This window comes from Echeneis naucrates, chromosome 9, assembly GCF_900963305.1.
Source record: "Echeneis naucrates chromosome 9, fEcheNa1.1, whole genome shotgun sequence".
Classification (NCBI taxonomy): Eukaryota; Metazoa; Chordata; class Actinopteri; order Carangiformes; family Echeneidae; genus Echeneis; species Echeneis naucrates.
In genome coordinates, this window is record NC_042519.1 from 12,919,777 (window position 1) to 12,944,831 (window position 25,055).

Consider the following 25,055-nt stretch of genomic DNA (forward strand, 5'->3'; position numbering starts at 1 on the left):
TCATTAGGCCATAATGATGGAACTGTTGGAAAAATGCCATTGACCTGCCGCCACTGTAGTGAAGTTATGGTTAACCCTGTTATGCCGTGTGTATCATATTTGATACGTAAATCTTATGAGACCATCCTCTGGGCAAAATAAAAGAAAAGGAGATTGAAAAAGGCTGTTGTTTGAAAAAAAAACAAAGATGCAGATGTGACAGGTGGCTGAGGAGAAAACAAAAAGGAGTTCTTGTTATTGCAGGAATTGGGTGTAATGCCCGATGTAACAAAAGCAGAATATGCTTTTTTTTTTTTTTTTACATTTTGTTGAAAGGCCTGAATAAAGACTTTACATTCAAAAATGTTTTATTTTCTGTCCATTATTTCTTGGGTCAGGCATTAAAATAAAACACTGTGATTAGAGTTTAGAGAGAATTGTTTATGTCACTCACAGCTGCCATTTTCGTGCTCTTGATGCTCAAACAATTCTTCATCCACGTTTCATTTCCTTCCATATGTTTGAGAGTTTTCAAACCCACATTCTTTTGTTTTGATGGCGCTGGGACTGGGGATTTACATAGCTGTGTACTATGGCCTGGATATGCAGATTCACATAATCATAGTTTGATTAAAGTAGAATCATCCCATTGGCCTTGTTTTTGAGTTGTTTAACACTTGACCCTGAAATTGCAATCCCTTGTGTTAGGACGTGTGTTGCGGCTGCTGTGCATCACACAATCCTCAGCTAGCACAGCGCATGTGATACTGCACTGTGAAGCAGGAAGAGCTTATGGTCTTTTAGTTCTGATCCCAATGGGATTTGTTTTCAATTTAAGTTTCTCTAAAAGTTTTTCATTATTAAAAACAAATGACAATAAATTATTTTTTTTAGTTATACACTTCAATAAGCAATAATATGTAGAACATGATTAATCTGGCTGTTTGAACTTAACTCAAAAATTTCCATAAAGCTGCCAAGAGCATTCAAATAAACCATTTAAAATGTGTCTTTTTGTTTCGTTAGATTTATGTGCAGTTCAGTTTTTCAGTCTGTAATCTGTCAATTACAACTCAAGTGAAACTTTCTTGATTTGATTTTTAGAGTGAAATTTTTTCTAACGCAGTTACACGGCCTTAGAAAGGGAAGTGACTGTAAGCCTTAACGTTTGGGGTGATTACTCCTTCATATGAGAAATGGTGGAACTTGGAAATGCTCACTAAGTTTGATTTTCTGGTATTATCCACGGGGCTTTTAATGTTTTTTCATTTGATGAATGCACACTCAGCCAGTTTTGTTTTGATCGCCCCAGTTCAGGTGTAGCCAGGTCAGTCCACAAATTTGTATTGTCCGGCTTTACTAGCTGACAAAGGTGGAAAAGAGCATGAACTGAAACTAAACGCTTCAAATGGATCTTCACACAAATGCTGACAAGACAGATTCTACATCACCATCTCCCTACAGTCGGTGGACTCATCAAATACAGTCATAAAATGCTCCATTTTGCACAGAAGACATCAACCCTGTGGTGGGTGACTCAGCGGACACCATGTTCACTCACACTTCACAGACAGGTGGTGGATTTCACTGAACAAACCTGCAGGCCTTTTTAACATCACTGTTTTTCAAAGGCTTTACATTTAAAATCATTATAATAATTGTTGATTTCTTACAGGATTTGTGGATTTAAATTTTAAATATTTGCAGAAAGATCCTTTTAAAGAGTAATGCTTGGATATTGACATGCAGATTTTGCAGATTTAGCCTTAAAGCTGACAGCCACAGTGCTGTCATGTGATCGCAGCAGACTTTCATGCCCCATTTGTCCATGATTTGATCAACAGTTGATCAGCATTAGACATTCATGTCAACAGAAACTTTGAGTTGAAAACACAAAGAAGGTAAAGAGAAACAAATATTTTATGCTGCTGAAATCTTCACCCTCCAAAACTAGCTACCTATAAAAAAAAACTGACATCAAACTTTAGAAAATGTAGTCCACAGGCTGACAATACATCACAAAATACAAATACCACAACAAGAAAACCATCAGAAATCCTCTAGGGCTGCAACCAAAATTATCTACAAAGAAGTTTATCTCTGCTAGCTGCTCTAGGTCACATTCGCAAAATCTTGTGATGACTCTTGATCCCTTGGATAGCTTGGTTCTTCCAGCAATGAAATAAGGATTTACAGTAAAAGAAAAATAAATAAAACAAAACAAAATAAAGATAAGATTGGAATCATCCCATGAAAAAAAAAGTCATTCAAAAGGATTTTAAAGATTCTCATTACACATCATGCTAAGCTTTTTCTCTCCTTTGACTGAGGACTTGTTCGTATTATCCTCTGGACATTTTTGCTGTTGTGATGTGTTACTCTTTGTCAGAGCAACTGATCGCCCTGTTAATGAGAAAAAAAAGCTCACTCAGCGTTGGTTTGTAAAATTTGCACACTTAAATGGCTCTTGTGAATGAAAGTAACAACGTTGTTAGCCTTTTTTTCCAGTTCCAGTTTTTCTGGGCTTTCTGCTGTCAGCCCTGATTTGGTCAAACAAAATGATATTGTTTTAGTTTTCACTCGTTTGGTGCTGACAAGTCACTTCAAAGCGACCAATGGGCTGGTTGAGGCGTTGACTTCGGGTTTAAAATCAAAGGAGATTTTGGTCTGGTGAAGGCATTTTTTAGTTGGAACAGGTATTGATGTTTTTGCCGTCAGCAGCATCCTCCACTAGCGCTAAGTGATAATCAGTGGACAGTGTGAAGTGGGACACACAGCCCACCAAGCCTCCAATGTACTGCCTGTTTGTGTGAAGGGCTATCTCTTTCATGCCACCTTCAGCGGGAGGTCACAGAGGGAGCACACATGTAAAGGAAGAGGAGAAAGACATTTAGAAATCAAAGTTACTGTTTATAATGGAATTTGTTTTAGCATTTCATGGCATTGTAAGGTCCACCAACCAACATATAAAGGCCCGTTGATATTGAGTTGTCTCATCTTGCCCGGTGACCTTCCTGTCTTTGCTCCGTAGTCATCCACTGTCAGCTTCCCTGACTGGCCATCCCTCAAGACGTAAGTGATAATGTTAATGTTACAGCTTATTACATTCCTGATGATTACCCCTTTTTCTCCATTTAGCGATCAATGAAATTAAATGTCGTCTTGAATTCATCATTTTGCACATGAATTGAATGTTAGCATGTTTCTGATTGTTAAATGATCCAATGACTGCTCTGTGTACACTCTGAGATAGTGACAATATGTTTGTATAAAGGATTTATTATTGTTGTTGTTGCTATTAACAATGACAACAACAATAATAATAATTATATCTAACAATAATATAAAATGATAATATGTGTGTGATCTGTAATAATGTTGTGATTAGAGCTCAATCTGCCCATAAGCAGACAAGAAAATCAACCGATGTGAGAACAAGTGAGAGCAGAACGTAGCCGTTTGTGGCCACCATGGCATACACTCGTGTGACATGATGCTTTCATGAAAAGGGACATTTTTAGAGCTTACCTCACAGCTTTGACTCTGTGCCACTTTCCATCACTAAAGGTCCCGTTGACAACAATGTCGGCTGCACCACTGCCCAGGTTATAACTACAACATAAAATACTCACAGGTTTAGCGAACTACATGTATGGAATGATCCTGCCTCAGATTTTGGATCCTGAAAAGGACACTAAAGAATCAAATAGGAGAAACTTTGCCTGTGTTTCTTTACACGCTGGAGATAATAGATAAAAGCTGGAGTTGATATTTGTTGTATATTTTACACAAACAAATACCTGAAGATTAGAGCACCATCCTGAAGCCCCATGGACAGGAAGTCACTGTTGGGTCTCATTGGACTGTCTCCTCGCCATAGCAACAAGCCATCCTTGGCTGTGCTCTTAAATCTCATGAAAAGGTTGGTCCTTGACCCAGAGATCCTGAAAATGTGTTTTTTTGTATGGAGTAAAGTAAGTGACATTACGGCAGATGCTTTTACTGAGACAGCGACAAACATCATTGTTCTTTCATTATGTAATTAGAACAAACAAACTGAGAAAGTTCAGGGAACAGAAAAAAGAACATATCAACTGTGAAATATGCCAAAACCCATCACACACAACCTTTTGAGGATATCTCTGTTGTCGTAGTTCAGGTAACTTCGCCCGATGAACTGTGGGATCTCAATGGCCTCAGTCACAGCTGTGCAGAGGAAACACGGTATTTACTTGATGTCACCACAAGGTGGAGGCATCAACATGTATCTACTGTCTGACACATAGGACAACAGCAAATCTGATCCTCTGAGGAGATACATTTTTGGGAGGAAGGATATGAGAAAAGTTCATATTGATGTTAAAGGCTAAGATATTTTTCAGGTTCTTCATTTATCCTTGTTGAATTCATACAAGAAAACTTACTGTTCAAACAGTAATTTCCACACTCTGTTCCGTGAAAGCATTAAAAACAGAGAAGGCATAGACAGGTTTAAGGGATTACAATGTCCAATACATTATTCTATCACATGCCATGAAAAAACTAAAGCTTTAATCCTACAGAAGAAGAGGAAAATCACATCGTTGCATGGTGAGAGTCATATATTATACACACAGAATCATTTCTATCATTACGTTTTTAATGTCACACACAAATGTTCCCAGTCCTAAATGCACACAGCAACAACTTCAAAACATTTACTTTGATAAGAACTGTGGAAACGACATGCTGCTCTTGATGATGTGCATCATCTAATTTTATGCCTGATGTTGCTGAATCACAGTGCAAAACACTGCAACACAAAGGGTGTTTCTCCCACAGAGCTTCATCAGTGATCAGGGCCTGCTGCTAAATGTTTGAACGGTACCTGAAAAACACCAAGGAACTGCACCCATTTTGGAATTTTTATCAGTGTTACCGCCGACTTAATGGCATGCATTCAGTTCAAATATGAATGAGACTGGGGCTTAGTTGTGCAACTTACCTTTCTGGCAGTGCCTGCCATCATACCCGAGGGGGCAGTCACACTCATACCCATCCCACTTTGGCCTGCAGGTCCCTCCATTGGCACAAGGACTTTCTACACATGGATGTGCTGAATTGGCAACATTGACACCACCGGCAGAGCCAGTCCTTATTGGGATGGTGCGGTCATTGAGGATAAGCTAGGGAGGAAAGTGGAGATGAAACAATGGAGGGTGTAAAAGTTTGAAGAGACTCTTATCATAGTGATCATTTCTGTGGCTGCTGAGATTATATATTTATACAGTATACAGTTACTGAAGAAGTCTCACACCTTTGGATTCTATGAAGATTGTATATAGTCGTACCTTCTGAATAATTCCTGTGAAGGGCTTTATTACACCTGCTGTCTTCTTGGTTTTATCATATTCTGGTACTCCTCCGATATAGAGAGGTGAACTGCAGTTGATCTGAGTGAATGCTCCCTGCAGAGAAAGATTAGGTATGTCAGATATTCATGAATAAATAAATGTGACGCAGAAATGAACATGTTCATGAAATTCAATATCATTCAGGCTATACATTGTTTATAAAACACTTAAGAATTCATATATTTCACAAGATATCCGATAATTTCCTCTTCTACTGCACTCACAGAAGGTAACAGAATAACAAATCACATGCAGCAGTTGGCATATTTGACAACTGGAATTGACAATTTTGTCAAATAATCATGTTAAACAGCTACATTTGGCATCAAGTTTAAAGGAATGCCTACATCTGTATCACCTTGTCTCTGCTGAAAGCAAATAAAAAGCCATCGGAGCGTCACTGTAAAGCATTTGATCTGTTGCTCAGTGTTATGTGTTTCTGCCCTCTTGTGGTCAAAAATAACACAAATCAGTTTTAAACATCTCAGAAAAACACCTCAGCAATTCCCTCCATTGGCCTTTGGCTGTCCACCTGCAGGATACCACTCTTTGCTGTGCGAGACACTCTCAGCTCATGCCAGGTGTCCACACTGATCTGCTCCTCACTCCTGCAGCACACATCAGCAAGTTTAGTGTAGGACATGTAGTTAGGAAATCTAAATGGAGGAGGGAAATTAAAGAGGAAATTTGTGTAGTACCGTATGACTGCTCCACCAGAGCCACAGTCAAATCTGAACTCTACATATCCGTCCACCAGGTTTATAGCCAGGAAGTCACCGCTGCCTGCGTCATCACTGTAAAGCAGCACGCCATCGGGCATCGACGGTCGAAACGTCAGTTCGAACTCCGTGAAGGACAGATAACTCTGAGAGGACTGAGGCCAGGGGATGACAGCATATGAAAACACTGTCTCATTGAAGAGCGGTGAGAACAGTGAGAAACCTGAGGAGTTTGACAGAAGAGAAGAGAAAAGAGCAGGCGAGAGGAGAGAAGAACAATTTGGGCCACGGGGAAAGAAGAGGCGTTGAGCATTTAAATGATTAAGAGTGAAGAGGAGGAAAAGGAATAAGTCGATGAGAACAGTAGAAAATGGAAAGAAAAGACATGTGGGGGACGGAAAGAAAGTGGTAGGTTGCATTGTCTGAAAACTGGTTTGACATGCAATCAATCCCTCTGCCTCCATATTAGAAATAATAATTCTCATCTCAACCAATTTTCTTCATATTGCACTCAACGGTTCAGTAATTACCTTAAAAGGTGTGTGTGACAGTCCATGACAGCCATTGACTACTGACAAACCTGAAAGAGACTTTCCTGCCTATCGCTGGGCTACAAAACAAGAAAGTGGCTGTTATTTGTGTAGGTGTGAGAGGGGAAAATAGGGTGGACTCACTCTCTTCACAAAGGGCTCCCCTAAAGCCAAGTGGGCACAGGCAGATGTAGCCATCAGCACGGTTTGCAAAGCAGATGCCGCCGTTAGCGCAGCTGACCTGGTCACACACAGCGTCGCTGCACTCACCTGGTGCAGAGAGGTAAGGAGATATGAGGGCACTGGACCAGACTCTGCCCACGTGTCTATGCAGACAACTGGAAAAACATGTTGCCATTTGGAAAACAAATACAGTTTCAGCTGTGAGACAACCTGTGAGATTCCCATTTAATGGGAAAAAATACATTTTATTCAATTAAATTTATTTTTACACAGGAAGTTTAGAAGGAATTAAAAAAAATGTTCTCCCTGCAGTCATAAAATCAGGATTTGAAAAATCCGGTGCGCTATAAATTGCTACCCATTTCTACTTCTTTGGCAAATTGGCCCAAACCTAATTATCAAAAAGCACTTTTTTCTTCTAATTCTGAAAGTGGTGAACATTTCCCATGTAATAACCAGATTTATTTCCTACTCTTATATTAACATGTTTGTCTTTTGCTGTTCACTGCTGCACTGTAGTGCATTCTCTAACTTCGTGTTGTCACATTTTTTCAAATATGACAGCCAAAATAAATTATTTACATGCTAGACTACTTGAAAGCGACCACTTTATGTGTGACATTTATAAGAGGTGTGCTTCCTCACCGACATCAGCTCCACTCAGAGCTCTGCCCAGAGGCCAGGGCCTGACATCTGTCACCTTGTTGTTGATGGTCAGACTCTGAATGCAGCCAACAAAGCCATGATTGGCTCCCGTTACCCTGACCAGCCAATAAGCACTCGGGGACCCCCCAACATACAGTGGGGAGCGGAAAGTGATCTTTGTGTATTGACCCTGAGACAGCAAGAGTAAAGAGAGCATCCTTCTCACTGAAAGCAATCAGTCCATTATATTGACATATGGTATGCTGTTAAGTCAACACTGACAAGTATCAGGAGAGGTGAAGCTGTTCTTCTGTGATCCAAATGAAATGATCTCTGAATCAATACTTCAACTGAAAGTGTTTTATTTTCTGTATATGCTATTGTTACCTGTGAGCGTCCGGATATGGGGGTGTCATTGTCCATACGGAGCCAGCCACTCATGCCATCTCTGAAGACAGTCACCGTGTGCCAATTACCAAGAACTATACGACTCTCGCTGATTATTTGAGCTGCTCCTGTACCACAGTTAAACCTGTAGAGGCAAAAGTCTAATAGGTAATTGTTATGTTTATATTCACAAAGAAGATATCATAAGAATAAAACGATGCGTATCTGTAACCTATTTCACATTAACTTCCCCTTTCCTCTGAGAGGAAAGTGGACTGACACAGGGTAGCTGTTGTTTAACAGGCTTTGCAGGAAACAAAGATAACCCTCTACCAATGGTCCAAAACTGAAGCCAACATGGCTGTCCCAAAAACCACAGTTCTTGGAATGGCTGCTTGATCTTTGCTCAAGTGAGGCAACTCCTGCAGGCTGCCATGTTGGCATCCCCAGAAACATTCATTTCTATAGCCTGGTTAAAACCTTTTGTGGCAGCCATTAGTCACATTTGGCATTTTGACTTTGGTTGTTTTATTGATTTGGATGGCCACCAGGGGCAGTGTGTGCCAGGTGGTGGTTCTGGTCTACCTGGGAACAGGTGTACTGAACTATTTAAGCCAATCACAGCAGGCAGTGAGGGGAGGTGTGGGTGAGGGGCAGATCATAAGGCAGATCATAGCAGTGTGGATCAGTGAGCTTCAGACCTGATCTTCAGAAACCTATGGGTGGTGTCCATCTTTATTTCCAGTCTATGTCCTCTTTATATTGGAGTGGCAGAAGGAAGAGTGATCTCAATCTTCTCACCAAATTCTCTAAGAAAGGTTTCTTTTGACCAACACAATGTAACAGCTATACACTGATTGTGCACAATGTGACTCGCAGTCTTCCTCACCTGTAGTGCAGCTTGCCTCGCACCAGAGCCAAAGAGGTGAAGTCTCCACGGCCTTGCTCGTTCTCCCCGCAGTAGAGCAGCAGGCCATCCTCAGACACTGCCTACACCAGAGAGAAACGTTTTCAAATACCTTTTCATCATCATCAGGACACAAAAACAAAAAAAAACCAGAACAACCCCTTACCTTGAACTCCAAAGTGATCTGAAATGTCTGGTAAGAGTTTTTTAAGGGTTCAAAGGTCATGTGAGAATAGCCGTAGAACCTGGGAAAGTTCACTGGCAATGCTGATGGAGAGCAAGGGATAAAATCATGAGATCATAAATTCAGCAGAACCAGGAGGAGGAACTGCAACAGTGTAAACAGACAGTAAACGACACTTCTCTGACCATCAGAGCAGGTGTCCCCTCTTCTTCCCAGGTTACAGTGACACCGCGAGCCTCCACTGTCATAGTCACTGAGGCAGAAGCTGTCGGGGGGGCACACGGTCTCGTCACAGGTCAGGTCATAGATACGGGGCACATCGCCTTTCCATGGCGACATGGTTGGGGTGGACGTGGTGGGCAGAGTGATGCTGGGGTGAAAGCAGGGAGAAAGATGTGGCCATTTAGTGTTTAGTCTCTAAAAGGAAAGGATTTATGTCGCAAAATCAATTCAACTATTTAACAGTGTATTTATTGAGTGATCAGTTCTGTCCTCAGGTTTATCTAGAAGAGACATTTTCTTTTTTTCAAAGAATTCCTTGTAGATCATTTTTTTTCCCTCTTGCTTTCGGGAAAGGAACCTTTTTTTTCTGTTAAAGCTGTACATTACGAAAAGACTGACAGATATTTCACTGCGCTGCTCCAATCAACATCAACAAATAATTAAGTGGAGGGGCTTTTAAGTGGCTTTCAGGAAAAAAGCCATGAGAGACAGCAAAGAGCCAGAGGAACATCAATAAGGCTTAATGTTCAGCTTCGTCTTTAAAAGAAAGACCTTTGTATTCTCCAGCTGCTGATAAACAGCTACAGTTCAACAACAGTTTAACAAATATGAGGGGGCTTTTAAGGTACATTTTACCTGGTGGTGGAAAGAGGGGCAGTTGTGGTATCAGTGATGGTGCTCGGTACTGAAGTGGTTGGAAAGATCAGGTCAGAGAAGTCTGGGAAGCTGGAGGGGGCGGGGGAAACTGGTGCGGTGGTAATGTTGGGAGGAGCGACAGTGTTCATCCGGTAAATGACGTTTCGGCCAGACGGCGGATCGGAGCGTGAACGGAGCTGAGATTTCCTGTTGTCATGACTGATACCTGGGAATGGTTTCAACTAGCAAAGAGACAAAGAGACAGAAAACATAGTTGCATCACTTCTTTTTACCAATGTGTTCAGCTGCCTATTTGATGTCTATCTATTTAATTTCACTTAATAATGAAGATACTCACTATGCCAATGATCACAGTTCAGCTCCATTATGTAAAAACTCACCTCTTCAATGAAGATATCATAGTCGGAGTCATCAATATCAAAGCTGTCATCATCTTTAATCCTGGAATCCGTGATGTAACGGCCGTAATCACCACTGCCAACATCTGATGCTCCTGGTAGGAATTAAATGAGGATTATTATGAGATGATAGAAATAAACTCAAACAATGACATGAAGGAGAAAAATACACGTCCACAAATCCAAGTCATGAGTTAAACATAGAGGATCACATCATTAGAGAACAAGAAGTTAGAGTGATACTGTAAATATACACAAGTCCAAATTTACCTCATATATTCCAAAAAATCTGTAAATCTCTTGTGATGACAGCCGCCATTTGCTCATATTGATTGAAAAGCTTTAACTATGTCTATTATCAAAAATTGTGTGCTCCTTTTCTTCCTCTTCATCTCCTCCACTGTGTTATCGTGCGGCAGGTTGCTGTCCAGTGAAATCGATCAGTTTGACTCAGTGTTGACACAAACACTACAGTGATGTAACCATCAGCGCTGCAGGTTTGGACTCTGACCGCCATTTGCAGTATCACCTTCATGTATGACAATGATCTTTCAATCACAGCAAAGTAATGAACTAAACAACAAACAATAATGACAGCTGCTGAAGAGTGCTGGCTGATTACTGATGAAGACGGTGATGAAGATGGCAACAGCATACAGCTACTGTTGGCTGGGTGTTTCTACCTGTTAGCCTGTAGCCAGGCTGCTGCACCATGTACTGAAAGGTGTCTCCTGGATATGCAACAGTGCCATAGTGGGATGTATAAAGACAAAACCAGACAGTGAACACAACGAGCAGTGATAGCACAGCAGGAGTTAGTGATTAGTAGTTCTTTTTTTTTTTTACCGAATCAATTAATCTGAGCAGGATCGTTGTTTTGTTGGACACATTGATGTGAATGCTACTTTAAACACATGCTGGTGCTTCGTAAGCTACCAGTTACTTTACACTGGAAGAAGATTAACCCCAGCAAAGCTGCCCTACGGAGAAATCCAGTTTGACTAACTTAGAAAAGGCAATTCAAACAGCTTTACTCAAAATTTGAGTACGAAAAAGCATCATCAGGTCAAACCCAGATAAAATTTACAGCTTTTATGATAAATTGAAAGGAACACCATGCCAGGTTTATGTATGTCCAGGGCGACTCGGGCTGAGCTTCAGAAGCTTTTGTCCCCTTGTTGAACCCAGAGTACTGTCGGCCCGTGACTTCTGCACAGGCACTGAAGGTTAAGTGAGCAGAGATGACTGCCTGACAGATTCATTGGCTGAGCCGTCAAAGGGGTTTCAGTTAGAGACACAACAGACAACAACAAAATAAAAAACATATTTCTTTACTTTGATGGTTCCCACATTCTTTTGTTTTTGTAGTTTCAGCAGTAATGACACAAAAGTGGCTAAAAAAGAAATACACAACACATTTTTCTATATATTCTATATCTGCAGCTGTAGGTGCCAGCTGGTATTATTTGTAGCCTGTTATATTGTTTGCTATTGTGGTGGTTGTGTTAGTGGGACATCAGCAGGTAGCTGCTAATATCACCACGACTTGCTGACCTCCCGCCAATACCACGTGACTCACATCTCTGTATGTGGTGTCCAGTAAACAGTCCATAACAATAAGAAACAATGTACCGAGCGACACACAATGCCATCTGGTACCTACAACAGCGATTCTAAATGTAATATCAAAAGTTTAGATGCAAACTTAAGAGCAAAAAGTTGAGAAGACAATAAAGTACATGTTCAGTATAATGCCTCCCCTCCACCCTACAGTGAGGAAGCTTAACTAAAGCTTACATAACAGCGTCCCCTCCCTCTTGTTTCTTTGCTATTCTTCCTCCCCATCTATCTTCACTTCACATATCAGAAAGCAAAAAAAAAAAAACATCTTATGGAAACTGGACTTTTAAGCTTCAATGGATGCCAAAATTTAACGTGCTAATTTGCACAGCCTAATAACATTAGGTCCTAAATACTGAGTGCTGGCATACAGGTTGGGGGGTGCCCAAAAAAAGCCCTCAAACCTAATCTTCTGTTGTGTAACAATCCCCCTCAATCCATACCACCCCCTTTCTAACCACTATAAACACACACAAACACACAAACTCACACGCACAATGCAGCATTGCTTGAGTGAACAGCGGGGGTGCGTTTGACTGACTGACATACTTTTCCTGTTGCGCTCTCTGTGATAGCTTTTCTGTGTGTGTGTCTGTGTGCATCCATCAGGGGTGTGGATGGGCAGGGAAGGGGTCTGACATTGCGTCCTTAATCCTGTCTGATGAGACTTGGACGTAACCCGCTTTCATCCCCTGCTGAGAAACCATGCTCCTCTATCTCTTCGCTTCAGTCCGTCTGTCTCGCTCCATCTTTCTGACTGACTTGATTTATCTTTCATGATAAAAGAATTTATTGACATTATTCTTAACTTCCCTCCCATGTTATCTTCTGCCTGTCTAGCTGTGGCTCTGTCTCCGTTCAGTCCAGTGCTGCTGATGCTTCCTGGTTCAATGGAGCAGCTTACAACAGCTTGATAGCTGAAATAGCATCTGAACAATGCTGCCTGTGTGTGATTGTAACTACGTGGCTGTTCTAACAATCGAACATACAATATGCCCACAAATCTGGAGGGGAACTGCTGGATTGTCATGGTTCTTAATTCTCTAATAGATTGCTATCATTGCATTTTTTTGTATTTGTGTTTGTGTCCCACACACCTGTGTGATGCGTATGTGTTTGTGTGCTTTAATATCAATCAGTTTTGATCACCACCCTCCCCCCTGGGCCTCCAGCAGCTGACCACATCAAAAATAATTACGTAAATGACTCTGTGGCTCTGCATCGGGCCACAGTCAGAAAAACCCACTGACACGCTGCCAGGTGCTGTCCTACATTCAAGAGCACACTGAAAGGGGCAAACTGGGCGACTTCTTTTTAAATGTCAGTTGGAAGTTAATGTGAAGTTGTCGTGATGATTTGAAGAAGTTTGGTGAGGCTTCAAGTATGCCAAAAACAGAACAAAATGCAAAGATATTTGGAAAAACATCATTCACAAATCCTGTGTGCACATTTATAAGTAATAATAATTCAAATTCTTTTGGCAGATAAAGATATGTAGCTAGAATGCAGTCTAGCACATTTTGCAGTACAGAGTGAAGCTCATATCTCCACATGTTGGTGTTCTCTCTTTAAATTATACCTCTACTCTAAAGTAACATCTAAAACTTATCATTGCTCCACACTGCAGGAAGAAGGGGACTGTCTCCAGAGTAACACAGTGCTTTATACAGTGTGGTTGAACAAGGTAAACATTTTATTGTGAGAATGACTGTTGTGATGCAAAAATAAGCCTGGTCTGTTTAGTTGTGTGTGGGCGTATTGTTGAAACTGAATGGAGGCTAAATTTGTTTTTGACATGTGGTGCGGAGGGAACTGGCACTAAGCTTTCATGGCTGCAACACAGCAGCACATTTTGCTTAGAGATCAACATTCGGACTTACCGAGAGTCCTCACGGGGCTGTTGATTTGGCTGGGTGGGCTGACCCCGTGCATGTTGACGGCCCGGACAACAAACTGGTACTCTGTTTCTGGTATTAACCCCTTCAAAACCATTGAGTTTGTCTCAATGGGCTCACGGATATACGTCCACTCTGTGTCCATTTCTGGTCTGAGAAGAGAAAGAGGACATGATTAAAGAACCGTACATGATAAACTGAATGAACCATGTCTCTATTAAAGATAACATTTTTGTTTTCTGATATTTTAACATATTTTTTGTGACATTTTACACAAGTGGTTTATAATTTTAATTTTTTTTTATAACAAATTCATCATTCTTAAATCTCCTTCCAATGTAATTGTTCAGAGGCTGATGATATGTTTTCTTGAGGGATACTTTCAAAATTGTGATCTGTCACTTGATTGTGGTCCTCCTGCTGTTCTATGTACCTTGAAAATGTGCAGCAAAATTAAATTCAAGGAAAACTTTTCAGAATTGTACCTCTAACAAATTCCAAGTCATAAAAATAATGAACAATTTTCAAACAAATCAAAATGAAGAATTGATTGGGTTTTTTTTTTCCATCCTATTCTTGTCCCCAGTTTTGAGGAACTTCAAACCTTATGATGATATTATTTTTTTTATTTGGGTTTTCGTTTGCTTTTCTCTTTTTGTTTTTATAAATTAAAAAAATTAATAAAAAATATAAACTGCTGAATCTCTCAACTTTTGACTATGATCATCAGCCTCCGTCTCAATCTGCCTGTTTGATGTTGTTCTGTGGCGCCTGCAGCTTCAGCTATTTGCTGAATAAAGTCATCATCTTCACCATCTTTCAATGTCTCCCTTCAGTAAGAGCGCTTTTGATGCCGGAGGAGAATGATGTGCCTTCTGTGTGGAAAATCCCCACTTTGTGCAAAGAACAAGCACTGATTCTCTTTCTGCACTCTCTCACAGTGAGTGGTAGTCTCTCTCTCTCTTTTCTCACTCACAACAGGTTAAGTTGGAACCATGAAAAATACAACAACTATATTTTAAAGCTTGTTTAGTCTCAACTATTTTCTTCTTAAAAAAAATAAAAAAAAAGACTGGGACATTTTAAAATTCTGCCTTCTTTATTTGTGTTGTCAGAAGACTGCACTAATTATTTCTGACTTCAACTTCCTGCATTTTGTTGGAAGTGTATTAGCGTGTGTGCACACATATTCTGCTTGTGTGTCTGAGTCAGGACACAACTACAGTTTGAAGTCATTCTTTCTCACGTCACAACACAATGCTGAACAGACCGCTCATCGTGAAACCGACTCTAAAAGAAAGCTGTGTATTCTGTACTCCAGTAATGTGACAGTGAGAGGAAGCAGAGTCTGACTGAACGTGCTGAATTAAGAGATATTACAGAATTAACACTTTCTGCTTCCACTCCCATTATAATGGCTCTTGGAAAAATAATAAATAAATAGATTGATAAATAGATATGCAAAGGGGATTTTGTCATCTTGAGTTAAAAAAAAAAAAAATCCTGCAAACCACACATGGTATGGGAATGGCTCCTAAATTGAACTCCTCATAAAAACAGAACAAGTTGTCATATGTGATACTGTAGAAAAATGAATAAATGGGATTGGATGCTTTAATTACTGTGATTTATACAAACTTTTGGACAGAGCAAGGTTAGTAACTTCTCCCTGCCATTTATCTTTAAGCTGAGCTAAGATAAACTAGCTGCTGGTTTCCGCTATACATTTTACTTTGCAGGTATGGGCTTGGTATTGATCCTCTCACCTAAATCTCAACAAGAATGTAAGAATGAAAGTGTATTTCCCAAAACCTCCACCTACTGCTGTTAAGACACCATTATTATTCTATTATTACCATTACCATTTAAATGGCTGCGCCCTCACATCTGAAACTGTACCTGTCTTTTCACATTCACTGTTTCTAGAAACCATCATTTTTGAACTAGATTTAGGGCTTGAGCTCTGTTTGATCCCATCCTGCGATCAGCGTTGTGGAAGCAGAGACTCTGTGCATCGTCCTCTTCAATAGTTATGTCCAGTAACTGACAGCTCATCATTTAAAATAATCCTTTACTAATCCTTCAGATGGAGAAATTCACATCTAAGACACTGAATGAATAGGATGTTGATAAATCCGTCATCCTTGTGATTTTTTCCCACTGTCATTGACAGAAGAAGACTCTTGCTTCCATGACGCGATATGGCAGGCTGCCCTTCACTTGTGCGTTTGTGTGTGAGTCCCTGTGGAAGTGCGTCTGTGTGCTTATTGTTGGTGGGACCTTTATATGAGACCAAACGGAGGTAAAGTTTCTTCAAAAACTTTGGCAAAGGCTGATTATTCATGACTGACCTGATGTACGCCACCAGGAAGTGAAGGACAGGTGCGCTGCCCTCGCTCTCCCCTTGCTGCCATGACAATGCCAGCTCCGTGTCAGATACAGCCATGACAGCAGGCTGAGTGGGGGGCGACGGGGGCATACACATTTCTGACAGCAGAGAGAATGAAAGTGAATCCAGTGAAGGTTATGAACAATTTTACAGATCTTGACATCAGCTGTGAAACAGGTTCCAACTACTCAAACATTCTTACCATGTGAGGCAGTGCTGATGTCTCTGGGCATGCTTGGCCTACCTTCCCCTGCCCAGCCGTACGCGCCAACACTTACTCTGTACTTAGTGTTCACCTTTAGATTCCCAATGTCCACATCCTGAAAGAGAAATGGGGGTAGAGATACAGACAGATAACAGAAAGGAAGCACACCAGCATGGGCGGTTAAAGGGAGGGATGAGAAAAGAGACAGGCGGCAATAAGAAAAAGAAATAAAGTCGGTGAAAGGCAATTACTGGAAGCAGGCGTTTGTCAAATCTAGCTATAAATGTCAAACTCGATAAGATAACGCAGAGACACGGTTTAATTCATTAAAAAAGGCTAAATGCTACTTACAAAGCTGGCTTGTCCATCAAATTGACCCTTGGAGAAAACAAGAGGTGTTTTGAGTGTTGCAGCACAGATAAAGCATACTGATATTCAACATTTTGAAACGGACAGTCAGTCTCACTAAAAGTAAAAGTAAATATAAATACAAACTGAAAGTTATCTAAAATATAGTACAGGTTCTCACTGATGAAACAAAAAAGTACTGCAATGATCATCCAAAACAGTTGGAAGTTAGTTTTCAACATACCCCACTAAAGCACAAGTTTCCCATTTTATCTGGGATATTACACATAATGACGCAACACGTCACTAAGACCATTTGTGTGAGTTGCGGTTTTATAGTTGTATGGATTTCTGTGGCGCAGAACAATAAATTCAAATATATCATATATTTACCGAAGGAGAGCCAACGCATTATTATTTTATTTCTAAGGAAGTGCTGCTGTGTGTGCAATTGTAAAACAGAAGTGATTAGATTTTGTTGGCTGCCACAGCTGAGATTTCCCCCAAAGTCAAAACTGGGATTTAATCTGGAATTAAATTAAAATTCATTCATTATTTAACTGGGATGGACGGGACAGGGTTGAAAGTCTCTGAATACTCACAGTGGTCAGCATGTCCAAACTCAGAGGCACCTCCATCAAAGATGCTGTCCCCACTGGAAAGTCGCTCTTCATCTCTGTATAGAACACCTGAAAACACACCATCAAAGACAATGACACATGCAAACACACATTTATGAGGAGGAGAATATTTTTCTACCAGTGGAATCGGGCCAGTTGTGGAAATGTTTGGTTTCCATTGACGCTGACATTCATAAATGTCACATCTGTTGTGTTGGATCAAAGCACATTTTTTTAACCGTTCAGCTCATAAACTGTGAAGACAAGGTGATGACAAAGAAAACGGTGCAATCGTAAGAAGGGAATATGATGCAGAAACAGGATTATTTATGAACGTCTAAAGTGACTTGCTAAATGAACACAAATCTGCGAGTCGTGGGGAGGCTAGGTAGCTGACTAATCCTCTTAGTGCAGACATATGGTCAAAAGCACAGCACACACAGTCATACTGATCCTCACTTTGTTAATGGCTGACTCAAAACAAATATACAGAGAGGAAGGAAGGAAATTGGGATTAGTTAAAATATTATCATTCAAACGATATAAAATGAATTACACATCTGAGGAAACAAAGTATTTCTGTTTCAAAGTTATTTCAAAAGAGGAAGAAAGAACTGACTCAGTTCACTTAATGGCACAATAATACATGAAGCCCAGTGTAAAACCCTGCATGTTGCTGAATTTATGTCCATTGTACAAAGTAAAGTTAATACTGTCAGTACTTCAGCTTTCCCGGGGTGGACACTAAATAAACCACATCTTCCAAAACTATATCGCCCCTAAAAAAAAAAAAAAAAGCATAAAATCCAGCAGTGAAAGGGTTCCATTAAAACACCAGAAATTTCAAATATATCAATCAAACCCTCAAGGCCATCTAGCTGGACATTTAGTCTGTGGGGGACTTTAAAAGTAGAAAAAAATATGGCATCCATGTCAGTAGATTGCAGGGGGATTTGATTTGTGATGTGTTTCAGAAGTTGTTGTTTTTATTTTCTATCTCGTTTTCTTTCTTTCTTTTTTTTTTTTTGCTAAGTTGAAAACCTTTCAATGCATTTTGAAAGCGATTTCTTAAAAGGAACATGTTCGAGAACGCAGCTCTTGGTACGTCAGATCTGGCATGAAAAGCCTTGACACTAAAGTGGCTGATGGTCAGCAGGGCTGTAACAGCCAAGGCCATCCTGTAGACATCTTACCTCTTCTAATACAACACGAAGATAAAATGTTGGAAGGAATTGAATTACATGAATTACAGCCCTTAAATCTTTAGAACATTTTGTTTTTTCAGTTATCGTTCGTCTTCGCCCACAAATATCAATGAAATATAAAAAAAAAAAAAGACAAAACTGAACCGCCATTGAAAATCATCTACCTTTCACCTTTTTCTTTGCTGAATGAATGAATGTAATGTTGAAGCTCCTCAGTGGTAATTGAAAACAGGTCAGAACTGTCATGAATCCTTCATTATTTGATGAAAATTCACCTGCCACTTTGTGACTGTACCTTGTATCCAGTAATGGTGCTGACATGTCGCCGAGGCATCTTCCATCGCACACTGAAGGCTGTGCAGTTGATTGTGTCCAGCTGGATGTCTAATGGAGGACTCAGACGATCTGGTTTATGCAAACACACAGAAAGACAAAATCAGAGAAGGGAAAGGAAAGCATGTAGTAATGAAGCCATTAGGAGCTGGTGGTGACCAAAACTGGGTGTGAAGGAGAGTGAATATTGGACTTCACATTCAGCAAGCGGCCAGATGAATTACATAAACTCTAGCTAACATTATCACTGTTTATGTGCCATTGTCAAAGGATATTAAACATAACAATTTTGAACAGATATCCTTGTGAAAATGTTTACCGATTAAAAAACATTTTTTTTGCCATTTTGAATGTTCAGGAAAAGGAAAATAGCTGTGCTTCCAACAAGTAGAGATAATTACCTGTTTGATTTGTCAATAGTTCAATGGAAAAGACTGTTGCAGGACCTTTACATATGATCAATAACATGCAAAGCCTTCATTGGATTTCACTTGAGTGTGTGTGAACAGTGTATAAAAGAGCCACCTGAGATAACGTAACATGTTTGATAATCTCATGTGACTCTTACCTCATGTCATTATTTTCATGGCCCGAGTAATGTAATCCTAGCTGCTTCTGACACACTTCAGAAGATTGTGATTACACTTCCAGTGTGAAACATTGACCTGAAAATATTTTAAGAGGCTCTTGCTCTTGGACCAAGAGAGAAAAATATCTGTGGAGCTTTGGCTCGTCAGTCCCTCTGATAAACTACTGTATGCATTACCAGGCTTTAATGGAGAAACATGCTGGAAAGGGTCCTTACAGCCTTGTTGTCATACACACAGTGCAATATTCAGATCATCAAGGGGTTCTTCAAAATGCTCAATAACAACATTCAGCAGGCAAACATGATGCTTTCTTAACATTTGTATGAATTTAGTCATTTAAGCGCAGATTCTGTTATGAGAAATATGCATTTTTATGTGAAGTTACCTTCAGGTGAAGGTGTTCGCAGTTTTGATCATTCTAAAATTTGCACAATGTTTGGATGGAGTTTGGAATCCCAGAAGTGTCCTTTCTCACCAAGAATAAAAGGAATAGATAATGCTGCTACAGACTGACGCAAAGATCTCACAAAACTAAATATAGCGAGGCAGAACTCAGTAAATTGAAATCTCGTGTAGCTAGAACGCTGCTCTTTTCCACTTTTCTTTTTCTCTCCTCTGTATTTCTTATGACTCTCCACTTCTTTTGCCGACCTCACTCCTGACTTGTCCCCCCCCCCCCGACTCCTCTCCTGTTGGCATCTCCCCTGCTTTTTCATAGCGCTCTCTCTGCTCTTCCACCCGAGCAGATAATACAATATGTCAGCTGAATTCCCCAATCATCCATATCTCCCCAGGGGTGGGCCTCAGTAATGTACGGGTGAGCTGAACTCACAGATTTAGAGTAGATAAAGAAAGGACTTCTGAAAATCATCATCTTTATTGCCATCAACACTGAATGGTTTACAGCCGTGCCTCTTGAGCACGATGGGCATGGATCCCAAATATATTATTTGGAAGGCTTGGAGTTAAACCGTTATTGCTAATGTGTATGAATCCTGAAAATCTTAACTGAAACCCTCAAACTCGTGGATTATGTTTGGATGGTATGACTAGATGAAGTATTGATCCTGATCCTGGCCCTGAAGGTGCCTTCTTAGGTGGCCTCTTGCAGTCGTTGCCAGAGCCAATGTCCACAAATGCACACTCTAGATTTTTACTATTTAGTCTTTAATATGTTTGTAATATTGTTTGTATCAGTATTTTAAAGTATAGATTGCCTTACATTTAAAACAATGCTGCCGTGCAAAGAGTCTAAACATTGCTTTGTTTTGTTTTTTTAGGTTGTGACTTTGGGTGTCTTTGTGCTGTCTGATAGTAAATATGGAAATTACATCCAGACACATATTTCTCCTTTTTTAACGGATTTTAATCTATTTAAGAGTGCAATTTTTAACCAAAGTTTATCTTGAGATTTCAAATGTTCTGACTAATTTTCAGCTAACACTAGGGGGAAAAAAATCAAATCAAACAGGTGGTCCTGTTATACTTGCTCTCACTTAATCAATCATTATTCAATGTGAAATTCAGATATGTTCTTCTTGAGCAGGCTGCTTTATCTATCTCTCCACTTCTGCAGCTCCGCTCTCAGAGTCAGTCATGTAGAAGTGCTTCTCTCTCCTGGTCTGAGTCATCCAAAAATGGATGAGCACATAGAACCGTGCTGTTGTGCTCCTTCTCAGCCTGGCTGAGGAAATGACACATTAACATAAACTACATGAACACACTGAGTGTGAAGTGATGGGAAACATCATTCACATGTATTCTGTACCAGGTTAATAGCTTCAAATATACATTATGGTAAGTGTAAAAATAAATCCACCAAACACTTCTACAACAAAAAGAATTCCAAAAAGATATTCCAACTGGGGAAGAAGCCATCAAAACCCTGAAACCTCTTTGGAATGAGATGTCATTCAATTTTAGCCCTTTGCAAAAACAAACCAATTTTACTATTTTAGACTGACATGATTCATCTGGACATCGAGCCCTGTTGACATTCTCTCCTCCTGTAGAAAATGGGCCTGAAAGACCTCAAAACAACAACAACAACAACAACAAAAAATAAGTACAAATGTCACTGGCAGTCATGAGGACAGACCCACAAACTTCCCCTGTATGAAAGCCTCCACTGTGGTGAGTTGTGTGTGCTGACAGACAGATGTAATAGGCAGCTTGCTAAGGCCTGTGGGTCTGAAAGACTAAAGGAGTGAGGGAGAAACCGCAGAGACAGTCAAAGAGAGTGACAGTGGGAGAAACAGGAAGTGATGGAAAGAGTCAAAGAGGAAAAAAGTGTTCAGGGTGACAGGACAACAAAGAGAGACAGACACAGGGAGAGACAGGGACGCTGTAGAAATGACAATCACCAAGAAACACATCGCAAAGTTTTTTTTCCTCTCAAATAAAACAGCATTATTGACCAAATCATATTCAGGTCCTTCTCCTCAAAATGAAAGTCATCCAACAAATCAGCCTTTAGATGAATTGATGTTAAATGGCTGTAATTAAAATAGGTGTGACACTGCTGATCAGAGGGGTCTAACAGCTGCAAAGTAAAAAAACACTTTTACATGAACAGAGAGGTGATGACATCTTGATGATGGTGCATTTTCCTGATGTTAAACATCCAGCAACCACAACAATACCTCCACCTTTTAAAACCTTGAGCTAAAGTTGAGAGACCTGGCAAGGTGGATTAACAGAGATTGGTCCAGTGAAATATCTGCACTGTAATATCCATCCAGTAATTCAAATGTAAGAGACAAACTTGTAAAGCTGCTTAATGATACTTGTGTAATCCAGCAAATGAAAAGAACATGAAGCTGCCTTCATTCACACATTTCTCTCTAAAATTAGGGTTATTATTCCTGCTGTGGACCTTTTTGTTTTTATTATTCCTGTTATTAGTTATCACACCCTGTCATGGTTGTTCCAGCAGATGAACTTACCAGATCTCCGAACATTTGATCTTCTTGCACAGAAGCAAACGCTGGCAGTGCATACAGCAAGGAGAAGAAAGTACAGCAGACTCCTTCCTGTACATGTAGGCTCCATGTCTTCTTCTGCTTTCAGTTTAAAACGCTCAAATGTTCATTTTACAAAAGCAGTCAAACGCGCCTGTGACTGTCAATGTCAGCGATCGCTTGGCTGATAAAAGTTTTCTCCGCCAAAAGCCGTATTTTGTCTCCAGACTTTGGCGCTAACGCCATCCAAAGGAGACGACACCTTCAGCTCCACACTGATCAGATTAGAGCCTGTAAACGATCAGCGGCTCGGATCGGTGCCGGACGGGCGGACCTGTGCGCGGTCTGTCCCGACGGTTCACGCGTTACGCGCAGCCAAACGCAGCTGGAGCGTTTCGACCCGCACAGTCGCTTTGGTGTCACGCACGTCGCTTTGGTGTCACGCACGTCTTAGACGGCAGATGAGGCGGACAGCGGAGCGCAGGAACGTGGGGCCATTTAGAGCTAAGAGGATAATAAGCGTCTAATCCGCGCACTGGACACAGATGGAGAGCGTGTCTTGACGCAGAGGCAGCACACACTCCATATTAACACTGTGTGTGTGTGTGTGTGTGTGTCTTTGATTGGCTGCTTGTGTGCACAGCAATGACTGAAATGGTGAAAACAAAGAATCCATTAAGTCGCGGTGGCCGCAGCAGACGCTCGTTAATATGGAAGCAACAGTGGAGCTGATTACGCGCCGGTTATTATGGTGACAACCTGAAGAGAAGTTTGAGGAGTGGTGTGTACATGCGATTGCATTTGTGTGTGTGTGTGTGTGTGTGTGTGTGTGTGTGTGTGTGACAGAGAGAGGGAGAGGGTGTGGTGTTTGCAGGAGAGATCAGCTTCATTGTATCAGACAAAAATGTTCTTATTAAAGAGCAGTAAAGAACAAAGAGAGCAGGAACAACGTGTAAGCTACACAGCAGTACCAGGTACTGTAATCTGATAAAGCACAGGACACTGTGTGCTTTGGGTTGGACCGACCCAAGCAGTTTCATGGTCCTATGTGGTTTACCTTTTATTCCATTATATTGTTTTAGGAGGCTCCATGGCTGAAAAACTGAAATCAGCAGTCAGAAACCAGATTTTTTTTAAGCCATTTTCATTAAGACTGCTGGTTGTCTACTTAGGCTTCATTTATTCAGGTATATTCCACTTTCAGACCAAATGAATATATAACAGTTTCTCCAGCCATCCATTTGTAAGAATAATAACAAAATCCTTTTATCGAATTCTGATCCCACGTGTTTGTCCTGATTGGCTGTGAGCTACAGAAATTCTCTCCTCAAACTAATTTAAAATAAACCCTCAGACTTTTAGAGTGTAGAGTCACCTCAAGAAGCTTTACATGTTCGTTGCAGTCATTTTTATAACAATACCTTTTGTGGAGCTACAGTAGCTCTGATTTTAACCATCAGTCCATCTGACAGCTTGTATTGTAAAGGTAGAAAGGGCCCATCATACCGAGGTCGAAACCTGCATGAATACCTAAAACACAGCTGTTTTAACACTCTGTGTCAAAATGGGAAAAGGACGAGTAGAAACATTACAAAGGGCAGGAAAGGCAGCATTCAAATCAGCGTCTGCCCTCAGAAAGCTCACAGCTGGACTGTTTGGACCACCACTGATATTTCCATCAACGAGTAAAGATGAAGGCAGCGTCTGCATTTAACACATTGTTGACTTCTGCTCTCCTTTCATTAACAGCAGTCCTCTCTGTAGTCATTAAATAATCTCACTAACAGTGAGGTAATAAGGGCTCTTAGAATATCTGTGCTTAGAATAAGAATTCATTTTTGACACATCAATCCCCTAAACACTTGTCTGTGTTTATGATTGGCAGCTATCAATGCAGTGATGACAAAAAGAAAATCAGGTCACCAAGCACAGTCAAAGCCTTCAGAACAAATTCAGTTGAATATTAATCCTACTGTGCAAAGCAGAGTTATGCATCCTTCATCTTTCTCCACATCTCTCTTGTCCACAGGGGCAAATTGATTGTTCCAGGTTTTTCAGATCTTATTATTGCACAATTACCAAATATTGCACAGGAACAGCCAGAGGACGAAAGCTCTGCAGAGCCCAGAGTGACATTCAGGGAGGGATTGTTGCTGTTTTGGAGACTCTCTACAGTGCGTGGACAAAGGGAAGATGATTTTCGGCAATTATGAGTCAACATTTTGACACAAGCTCTCCAGCTTTTTTTTTGTCATGGGTAATGAAATGTTCCCAGCAGCACGCAGACAATGTCAGTGCTTAGTTACTTCAAAATGATTGAGATTAAATATTTCCTGGACTTTGTGCTCCCATCTATTTCTGCCCAACTTTCACCTGTTCTTCATTTTGAAATCCCTCTTGATTCTTTGACCACAGGCTTATCAAAGATAAGAAGCCGTACCTTCTTTTGCATTTCAGTCTGGTCCAGTATTGGCCATTACAGCTGGTGACAGACCTGAAAGAAATTTAAAAGGTAGGAAGGTGTTCAGTGGAGTTTGTGTTCAAGTCAAAGACACATTCTGAATCATAAAATTTTACAATACAGTGAACAATCAGGCCAAATTATACCCACTGGAAAAAGAAAATTGGACAAATTTCTTTTAAATGTCCACTTAACTGACTAAAAACCACAATTAGATGAAGGCAA

At 40.4% G+C, this 25,055-nt stretch overlaps 1 protein-coding gene across 1 annotated transcript; it reads right to left on the reverse strand.

Annotated features, from left to right (window-relative positions):
* Positions 1-1,092: 1,092 nt before the first annotated feature.
* Positions 1,093-24,821, reverse strand: egflam (EGF-like, fibronectin type III and laminin G domains). Its single transcript, XM_029510396.1, has 25 exons — positions 24,810-24,821; positions 18,782-18,891; positions 17,264-17,350; positions 16,665-16,691; positions 16,311-16,428; positions 16,071-16,206; positions 13,705-13,871; positions 10,187-10,299; positions 9,786-10,027; positions 9,113-9,297; positions 8,910-9,010; positions 8,726-8,826; positions 7,837-7,981; positions 7,450-7,639; positions 6,766-6,891; positions 6,071-6,314; positions 5,869-5,980; positions 5,310-5,426; positions 4,964-5,144; positions 4,404-4,427; positions 4,107-4,185; positions 3,780-3,923; positions 3,508-3,591; positions 2,940-3,043; positions 1,093-2,814 (listed from the first exon to the last, which is right to left on the reverse strand). Exons 2-25 carry the CDS (start codon positions 18,818-18,820, stop codon positions 2,663-2,665), a joined length of 3,018 nt encoding a protein of 1,005 aa, XP_029366256.1. The 5' UTR covers positions 18,821-18,891; positions 24,810-24,821; the 3' UTR covers positions 1,093-2,662.
* Between the last annotated feature and the right edge of the window lie 234 nt (positions 24,822-25,055).

What these genes read in the sequence shown, in the direction of transcription:
- egflam (XM_029510396.1), bottom strand. Translation starts at nt 18,820, where the DNA reads ATGCCTCGGCGACATGTCAGCACCATTACTGGATACAAG. An exon ending in GCACCATTACTGGATACAAG is followed by an intron (nt 17,351 to 18,781) that starts GTACAGTCACAA and finishes GTGTGTTTTCAG; the next exon opens with GTGTTCTATACAGAGATGAA. An exon ending in GATGGTGCTCTAATCTTCAG is followed by an intron (nt 3,592 to 3,779) that starts GTATTTGTTTGT and finishes TTTATGTTGTAG; the next exon opens with TTATAACCTGGGCAGTGGTG.